The sequence below is a fragment of the Galeopterus variegatus genome, unplaced genomic scaffold, assembly GCF_000696425.1.
Source record: "Galeopterus variegatus unplaced genomic scaffold, G_variegatus-3.0.2 Scaffold478, whole genome shotgun sequence".
In the NCBI taxonomy this organism is placed as follows: Eukaryota; Metazoa; Chordata; class Mammalia; order Dermoptera; family Cynocephalidae; genus Galeopterus; species Galeopterus variegatus.
Window position 1 is genome coordinate 518,183 of NW_007726589.1, and position 10,152 is coordinate 528,334.

The window sequence follows — 10,152 nt, forward strand, 5'->3', positions numbered from 1 at the left end:
GATTTGAAAGAATTCTTTATTATAAGGGCCAGCCCACGGCTCACTTGGGAGAGTGTGGTGCTGATAACACCAAGGCCACGGGTTCGGATTCCTATATAGGGATGGCCAGTTGGCTCACTTGGGAGAGCGTGGTGCTGACAACACCAAGTCAAGGGTTAGGATCCCCTTACCAGTCATCTTTAAAAAAAAAGAATTCTTTATTATATATTTATAAACCTTAGTTATTAGACTTCGCACTCTTGATGGTTTTAAAAATAAATCCACAAATTATTTGCTGCTTCTCCCTTGAAGAGGTAGAGCTTCATTCTACTCCCTTTGAGTGTGGTCTGGATTTAATGAGTCACTTCTAATGAATAGAATACAGCAGATGTGATGGTATGTCACATCTGAGGCTTCATCATAAAAAAGCATCGCAGCTCCCTCCCTTAGATCTTAGATCTCTTAGATCTCAGATCACTTACTTTGTGGGAAGCCAGCTGCTAAGAGCACTTATATTATATAGAGGACCATATGGTGAGGAACTGAGGCCTCCAGCCAACAGCCATGTGAATGAGCCATCTTAGAGAGGCAGATCCTCCAGCACCAGTCAAGCCTTGTAATGACTGCAGCACTAGTTGACATCTTGCTTACCACCTGTCCTGAGGAGATGCACTGAGCCAGATCTCCCAGCTAAGCCACTCCTGAATTTCTGACTTGAAGAAACTAACAGATAATAAAGGCCATCTTAAGCCACTAAGTTTTGGAGTAATTGGTTACACAGAAATAGATAATAGATACACACTTAGTTTTTGTCTTTTAGTTTGGTTTATCCTATCTTTTTTTCAAGACTCAATCTCTACATTATAAGCCTGGCATACTATTTATTGCACTAAATCAATTTGAACACTGCTGTCATGGCTTGAGGACATGGGCTTCGGTTCAAAAGTCTAAAGTTTACCAAACTGATTAAGGGAAAATAATGATAATAATAGCCGATGTTATTTTATTTATTTATTTATTTATTTTGCGGCTGGCCACTATGGGGATCTGAACCTTTGACCTTGGTGTTGTAATACCACGCTCTCACCATCTGAGCTAATACTGAGCACCCTCTATGTCAGGCACTCTTCCTAAGCAGTGGTAAGTAAATGTGTTAATTTACGTTTCACGACAACTCTGTGAGGTAGTTTCTATTATTCTGTATTCTTTTTTTTTTTCTATGTTATAGATTGGAAAATATGGAAAGGGAAGTAAAGTGCCCACAGTACTATATAGTTAGTGGTAGAGCTGAGATTGAAATCCAGGCAGTTATCTGGCTCCAAGGCTGATGCTCTTAGTGTCCTTGGTGCTCTCTCTCATCTGGAACTTAAATCTAATTCTTGATTATAACACACACACACATACATGCATTCATACGTATGTGTGTGTATGAGGACACTCACAAACATTCTGGGGCAAGGAGAAATCTCATCTACTTTCCTAGAATGGTACATGGTATATAACTAGCTGGGTGGTTTTGTTTGTTTTTTTACAAGTTTTTCTTTGACCCATGAATTTAGAAGTATGTTTTGAAATTACCAAACATTTTTATTTTATTTATTTTTATTTTTTAGTGGCCTGCTGGTATGGGGATCTGAACCCTTGACCTTGGTGTTATGACACTGCACTCTAACCAACTGAGCTAACCAGCCAGCCCCCAGTTTTGTTTATTTTTTTTTAAGACTGGTGCTTATTTGATCCCCTCTTGGACATAGTAAATTGCTTTAGGAGGCTTGTTAATTCACACATTTGTAAATATAGAGTCAAATAAAATTGTTGAATGGTCCTTGAAACCACTGAGTTTATTTTGTTGATAGCCATATCCTTCTGGAAATAAAGGCTTTGACCTTACCTCATGATTAAAATATATTCCACTGAACCACAATGCAAAAAACAAAAATAAAAAATTCCTTTGGATACTTACACTGTACAGTCACTCGCACCACACAGCTTTCCTTCCCAGCCTCATTGCCTGCTGTGCACTGATAGAGTCCAGAGGAAGACATGGTAAGATTCTGCAGCAGAACTCGTCCAGGGTTGTTGTAGTCTGCACAAGAAGGAAGAATGACTGTAACAATCTTAGTGATAGCATCTATATTTATTGTTTACTTTATTGTGCCACTGACCTAAGTTTTCTAGATACAGTTTGACATGAATGAAATTATAGGAATAGTCCCTTTTTGAAACGTGGAAAGAAAGGTGAACATCCTTTTAAGTTGAAGTGCATTCTCAAAAAATACACAAGATTGTGAAGATTTAAGGTATACTAAGCAAGATAATTAGGCATAGAGGATTCATATAGTACATTTCTTCCTAATCTCTCTTACCAGTTTTACATGCCATTTGAGGAAAGAAAAGACAAGATTTCTGTCCTAGTCTATGGATGAAAAAATGGCTATTCGAGAAGTTCAGCTGTATATTCAAGGTCATGTAGTGAGTTGCTGACAAACCAGATTTAGAATTCATGGATAGAGTACTATCTTGTTGGCTCAACAGACTGGTAGGAAAATGACTTACCAATCCTAGATTTGGGAGGCAGATGTTCATCCTCCCCTTCTTTCTCCCGGATTCGCTGCCAGTAATACACAATGGGCTTTGTGCCAGAGGATGACTCACACTGCAAAGTCAGGTCACTTCCTTCCGTCAGCTCTCCTTCCAACTCACACTTGGGCTTGGATGGTCTCACTGGCCAAAACAAACAAACAAAAAAATGATTCAAAGACCTTCAAACACTAGATTTAATAGAAAAACTATGTCCTATTGAGTTATTTCTGCAGCTATCCCTTATGGTCAATTTTTTTTTTTTTTTTTTTTTTTGGTGGCTGGCCAGTATAGGGGTCCAAATCCTTGACCTTGGTATTATCAGCACCATGCTCTACCAACTGAGCTAAACAGCCTTATCATCAACTTTGTTTTTTTTTTTTTTTTTTTTTTTTAAAAGATGACCGGTAAGGGGATCTTAACCCTTGACTTGGTGTTGTCAGCACCATGCCCAGCCAGTCAGCGAACCGGCCATCCCTATATGGGATCCGAACCCGGGGCCTTGGTGTTATCAGCACCGCACTCTCCCGAGTGAGCCACCGGGCCGGCCCCTTATCATCAACTTTGGAATGGGAATTCAACTAGCCATGCTTTACATTAACCTCAGAAGTGCACCCACCTCCATTCTGTACACACACACACCCCACCCCGATTCTAGCTGCTACCAGTGGTGCTACTGTAATTTTCAGGGGCTGCCTCAGAGGCTTGCTCATCACTGCTCAGAGAAGAGACACTGTTATTTACTACAATTTTTAGGAAAGTTGGTTATAATTTTACTGATACTGAAATAGGGATAAAAATTTATTAATTTGGAAATAATTAGATAGAAATTTGTAGCTCTCGCTGTCAAAAAACAGAAATGAATTTGATGCATATCTGAGAAATTTAAGTTAAATATGAGGAAACCACTCTAATATCAGAGAATATTTAATTAAATTTTGTAATGGGCTACAATGAAGAATTGTGATTATATTTTCTCTTTTATTATGGCTAAGATACAGAACGTGACACATTTCTTCCCAGGGAACTGAACTAGGTGACCTCTGAATGTATAACACGAAGTACTGAACACAAAGTTTTGTACTACCATGATGTATCTGGCTCTCCTTCCCAGAGATGTTATTAATAAGATGTAGGCAATTACCTTGGCACCCTATCTTACCTAAGACTTTTAAGATGACATGGCTCCACACATAACGCCCTGAATTCTTCACCTTGCAGGTGTACCGGCCCTCATCACTGGGCTTCAGAGGCTCAATCTGCAGGGAAGCATCTCCTGCCAGGAAATTGGAAGCAAAGGCCACTCGGCCTTTCTGTTCCTCAGTCAAGTTATTGTAGACATGACGACTGGAGTACGTGATCACCTGTGGGGCAGACCAAGGCAGGGTGGGGCAGACCAAGGCAGGGTCAAGCAGTGTGGCTCTCAGCCTTCCTCCCTGCCGATGTGAAGATGAGGAAAGGGAATTCTTCCCCGTGGCACAAAGTAGTCAAGCCTGGGGCTGATTCTAAGCGTCCAAGAGACATCTGTTTTAAGTAAAAGTTAAAAATACGATACATTTGCCTAGGCCTTGCTTCTCCTTCCAAGAATGATAACACTTATATTTGGGTAACATTTAACTACAAGATGCTAATTATTTCATTAAATGCTCAGAACTACTCCATTTTATGGATAAGGAATTTTAATTTTGAGTTATATACTGAAGGTCATACAGCTAAGGCAAGGAAAGGATACCTTTAAAAAAATTTACAGCACGGGCTGGCCCGTGGCTCACTTGGGAGAGTGTGGTGCTGATAACACCAAGTCAAGGGTTAAGATCCTCTTACCGGTCGTCTTTAAAAAAAAAAAAAAAAAAAAAAACTTACAGCTCTACATACGTTAAGCATAGAACATCTGGAAGAGTACACAATAAATGGTATCAGTAGTTGACTGAGGTGAATTGAGAGAACAGAGGGTGAGAATGGGGAGGGAGACTTAATCTTTTCCCTGTATACCCTTTTCTATCTTTTGCATTTTCTATCTCTTGCATGCAATCTATTCAAAGTACACTACACTCCTTGTGCTAGGTGCTTTCACGTGCCGTCTAATTTATTTCTCACCACAAATTTTTCAGGTAGTTATTATCCCCATTTCTCAGACAGGTGGCAGAACCAGGATTTGAAAACAGGTCTTTAAACACCATCTAGTTAATTGTTCTCGCATACCACAGTTAACCTCTCTCCCTGTTCCTTTTCTCACCTGTATTCATTTAACTGCTCATTAACTGTTTTTTTTCAGAAAGTTTGGAAATGAAAGAGAAAAAGTGAAACTGAAAAAGTCAGTGTTTTGTTCTTATGAAAACTGAGAATCCAGAGGACGGGATTAGAGAAGTTAAGAAAGAGTAGAAGTCAATGGGTAAAATTCAAGTCTGATTCTGAGGGCTTCATTGTTTCGTTTTCTTTCTCTTGTGGCTTTACTACAGATTAGCAAGAGTAAATTAGGTGGAAAAAAATTATGTCCCTTCCTTCCATAAAATACACATGGGCTTGATGTCTTTGTTTTCCCAGTTAGGGAAGCCAAAGTTTAGATTTCCTCAACAGAAAATAATCTCCCTGGTTTTTACTAAAATTTCATGTGCCTACATTATAACCTCTAGTTCTTTAACCTTTCCCTGGGTTCTCTTAGTCTATCACCTCACTCCTGCTAGCCACAAAATCCATGCTGTAGTAGTCCACCAGGACTTCAAGCCATTTAACTTCAGCTTTTTCACCCTGCCACTCAGTAGTCATATTCTTAAACTCATTTCATTTAAACATCAGCAAACAATAAATGGGAATGACTACTTCCCATCAGGTCTGGAGGAAGCTATTCGGAATAGTAAAAGCCTCTTCATGTCTTCAAGTGACTTATAATCCAGTGGGACTAACAATGAGAGAAGTATAGACGTAGAAAAAGGAATGATTTACTTGAAATAGTATCAGGGAAAGTGTCCCAGAAAAGTTGGTGGCATTTGAGTTAGGCTTTGAAAGATGAGTAAACTAAAGAGACAAGAGGCAAGGAGAAGAGGGCTGGAGGGAGCATTTCAGATACACAGGACAGCACTAAAGAAGGCATGAAAGCATATGGGTGTCTCCCGAACACATTTCTAGCTGCAGCTGTTCAAAATTGTTTTACGCAAACCCTAACTGCATTCTCAATCATGTGATGCTCTGTAGGCTCATCAGATGCTTTCCTGAAAAGATTCTAAGCCACCCAATAAAATGTCCATCAGTTCTTTCCATTATATCAAAACTCTTCAGTGTCATCATCCCTCTTGCCCTTACCACCTCTCTCAGAAAAATGTTTTCTCCTTTCTCTGCAAATTCTTCTTCTTCAGCAAATATTTATTGAGTTTGTGTGTCAGGTACTATACGCAGCACTGAGAAAACAAACAGGAGTAAGACAGTTCCTATACTGAAGAGCTCACAGTCTGGGGTGGGTGGAGGGAAGAAATGGGAGAGAACCGAGTAAGAATATTAAATACTGTAACTGATAATACACTTAAAATATCTTCATTCAACATTGCTCTCTCATTTCAAACACCACCATTATTGTGACAATTCTTATATCCTTTTCTCTATTCCCAGCATATTTTTGAGCTCCATTTTTGTATTTCCAGCTGCCTGGTTGCTATATCCTTCTGTTCTCTCTAATCTACCTTACATACTGCTGACAAGTTAGTCTTATTAATGGAAAACTCACATTAGCTCTTTTTCAGCTCAAAAACATTTAATGGCTCCCTGCCACCTCTGAATGATGACCAGGCTCAGCCTAGGTTCCTCAAAGTAAACTCTAAACCTTCCCAGTGTCATTCTGTTTAGTCCACTTCACATACCCGGCTGCAGTCAAATTACATTGCTTCCCTTTCTTTAATATGTCATGCTTTCTTTGTGCTCCTGTGCCTTTGCTCACTGCATTTTCCCACTTAGAAACTCCCTTTTCTCCATCTCTCCATATAAAGAAACCCAGTCCATTCTTTTAAGTCCAAAATCAATGTTACCTCTCACAAAACCTTTCCTGATAGATACTTAGACTGAGAATAGTCTCTTTTTATTGTTCCAATCCATAGCATTTCTTTGCACCATTTTTATTTGAAGAGAAATTGTGAGAGACTTTGAAATGAGCAAATAGGTTGCTGTGTGCCCTTTCTATAATGCTGGGCATTGTCCAGGGGACCCTTTGAGTTTATCTGATGTTATACACATCTGTTGTCTTATCTTTGGCCAGGCTATTTTGCAACTCCACAGTTCTTCATTCAATAAGCATTTACTGAAAAAACAAAAGTCAATAAGCATTTATTGAAAACATATTGTGTACTTGGTGCTATGTTAGAGATGATAGTAATACAAAGAATTGAGTATTATAAGTGTTAAAAGAACTTTTTTTAAAAAGGTAATGACTCTCATATACAGGAAAATAAACATGTTTCGAAGATTTTACTTCACTCAGTAATCAGTGATAGAACCAGTGAGATGTTTCAACCAGTTCAGATGAGAATTGGAACTAAAAGAGATTTATATTCTCCTTTCGACAAATTCATTTGCATCTCTATGAGCAAGAATAATTTGTATTGCTATAGATAAGAAACATAAGCATCATTATCAGCTATCCACAAGTTAATTTCTATTTCTGCAGAAACTCATACATGAGAAAAATTAGGACCTAATTAGGTTAATTAGGGTCTACTTTTTCTCCAGAAAACTTGGATTCTAGACCTTTTAGACTCTAAAAGGTGAAGGCCCTTGCTCTAGATGGATTTCAGAGCTGAGACTGGAACCCAAGATTTCTGGTGATAAATCACTTTTCCTTCCCTTGTCCCCCTGGCCCCCAACATGTAGCCTTCCCTCCTCCCCATAACTTGCAGCTTCCATTGAAAAGAATACTGAAACCCAAGACAAAATGTCTGTCTAGAAATAAAGAGTGAACTTTTGACTGAAATAACGCATTTACTGTACTTATTTTTTTTTTTTAAGATGACCGGTAAGGGGATCTTAACCCTTGACCTGGTGTTGTCAGCACCACGCTCACCCAGTGAGCTTACCGGCCATCCCTATATAGGATCCGAACCCGCGGCCTTGGTGTTATCAGCACCACACTCTCCCGAGTGAGCCACGGGCCGGCCCCATTTACTGTACTTTTCAGAATGTTCCTTAGCATGAAGATGATGATCAGGAGGTACCTACCAATTGTGTATGTAGTGGTAAGCTGCATGTTTTTTGGGTTTTTTTTATAAAAACGACTGGTAAGGGGATCTTAACCCTTGGCGTGGTGTTGTCAGCACCACGCTCAGCCAGTAAGCTAATCAGCCATCCCTATATAGGACCCAAACCCATGGCCTTGTTATCAGCACTGCACTCTCCTGAGTGAGCCACAGGCCGGCCCTAAGCTGCATGTTATGAAGGGAGGGAGTGGGGGGGAGGGCTTATAATAAGAATTTTAAAAGAGACAATGTAGGGCCGGCCCGGTGGCGCACTGCTATAGTGCGCCGCTTGGGAAGCGCGGTGGCGCTCCCGCCGAGGGTTCGGATCCCACATACAGACCGGCCGCTCACTGGCTGAGCAAGGGGCGAGAGCAACACCGAGGGTTGCGATCCCGTGGCCGGTCCCGGTCCAGTACGGGCACGACACTGAGGGTTGCGATCCGTTGCCGGTCACGAAAAAAGACAAAAAAAAAGGAAAAAATAAAAAATAAAAAAAATAAAAGAGACAATGTATGTAAAAGGACATTGTTCCTTCACCCAATGACCACTTAGTGACTACTGTGGCTTTATGAATGTAAATTAGACATAGAAATGAAAATCCACCAACATGATGCAGTGCATTCAGTCAGGATTTTTGTCTTTATTTAGCAACACATGTGTGGCATTATTTTGTGCTAGGCACTGTTCTGAGCACTTTACAAATATTAACTACTTGCATTAAAAAAAAAAGCATGAGACAGTGAAAAATTTAAGATAAGAGTAAGAAGATTAAGATGGTGAGTCTCTAATACACCACTTAGATTTAAGACCATTCTTTAGTACATATTTGTTAAGTGTCTTCTATCTTAATCTAAAACTGCGGCAGCTGCAGTTTAATCCTGCTAGAATGGAGTAGTTCTTCTGGCCCCTCCTGTATTCATGGTAGGCATCACTAATCAATAACTGCACTTTCCCACAGAGGCTGGACCTCCCAGGGAGGAGTTCTTAGGGGCCAGGGAGAAGTTTCTATCCTATTCTTACCCCCTTAAAATGCAACCAGCCTCTGATATGCCAGGCTGTAACCAGCACCATTTCTGAGTAATTGCATAGTCCCACCTCACTGCTTTTTGTTTTCCTTCCAATCAGGTAAAAGCTATGCACTCTAACCCAAAAAAATACACATAACATGTTATTTTGCAAATACAAGTTATTCCATAGGGTTCCTAGCGCTCAAAGTAAAGCCTTCTGCTTTAGACACAGACCACGAAGAGCTAGGATTATAGCCCTTCTCCCCAATGTCGAACTTGTTTGTTTGAAATGTTTGCAGGGCATTGTTGGTCCAACATCCTATTGTACTCCATAGGAAGGGTAGCTTTCTTGGCAGGTGGAAGGAGCTGCCATAGAAATGCCAAACTGATGGAACAATGGGGAGAGGAGGAAATGCATTAGAAGCAAGAAAAAACTGGAAGCTCTAGAGCTTATCTCCACTCAAAGACTGAAAGTGGAGGGCTGATGTCTGGAGATAAGGCAAGTAAGCTTGGAATACTTAATAGGTGCTCAGTTAACATTCTTTCTTGTCCATATTTTCCCCAGGTGTATAATTACCTATGAGGAAGTCAGTTTGTGTTTCCCAGGAAGAATGAAGAGATGCTAAACCTAGAAGACAGTAAAGGCTGGGTAATTTTTAGGAACTTCGGGGTTTTATGGGCTTTGGGAGCTTGGTGACATTTTTGGTCTGAGGGCTTTAGAATTTCTTTTTTGTTAATTTGTTTTCTATTTTCATCATTTAAAAATTTTTTTAGCAGCTGGCTAGTCCTGGGATCTGAACCTTTGACCTTGGTGTTATCAACACCACTCTCTAACCAACTAATCTAACCAGCCAGCCCTCTTTCTTGCTTATTTTAATATTTGGGCTAGCATTAGGAGACGCCTTTGCCTTGAAGGGAACATTTGACCTTGGAGAGCCTTGGTAGGTGTGACCTAGAGTAGAATCTGGCTGCTTTGGATGCTAGAAGCGTAGTATAACAGTGTCTTTCAAACTGTTTTGAACAGACTCACATTAAGAAATACATTTTTCTTAAAAAAAAAAAAAAAAAAAGAAATACAGTTTTCTTCATGATCTAGCACACGCATAGCATACATTTATATAACTGAAATATGAATTTCATGAAAAAGTATATGTACAATACGAGTATATGCTGATATTTTCTAGTCTACGTGTGTTAAAACAAAACATGGGCCGGCCCGGTGGCGCACTGGATAGTGCGCCGCTTGGGAAGCGCGGCGGCGCTCCGGTCCGAGGGTTCGGATCCCACATACAGACCGGCGCCCACACAATCGCTGAACAAAGGGGAATAAACTAAAATAAGGTAGCATATCTAACGACGGGCCAAGGACC

At 40.1% G+C, this 10,152-nt stretch overlaps 1 protein-coding gene across 1 annotated transcript in view; it reads right to left on the minus strand.

The window, feature by feature from the left end:
• The window catches only part of CLMP (CXADR-like membrane protein), a 96,704-nt gene that overhangs the window by 3,816 nt on the left and 82,736 nt on the right, over window positions 1-10,152 (minus strand). Inside the window, exons 3-5 of the mRNA XM_008569217.1 lie at window positions 3,722-3,923; window positions 2,536-2,703; window positions 1,943-2,065 (exon numbers count right to left, since the gene is read on the minus strand). Coding sequence (XP_008567439.1) covers window positions 1,943-2,065; window positions 2,536-2,703; window positions 3,722-3,923 — 493 coding nt within the window. The remainder of the gene's footprint in view (window positions 1-1,942; window positions 2,066-2,535; window positions 2,704-3,721; window positions 3,924-10,152) is intronic.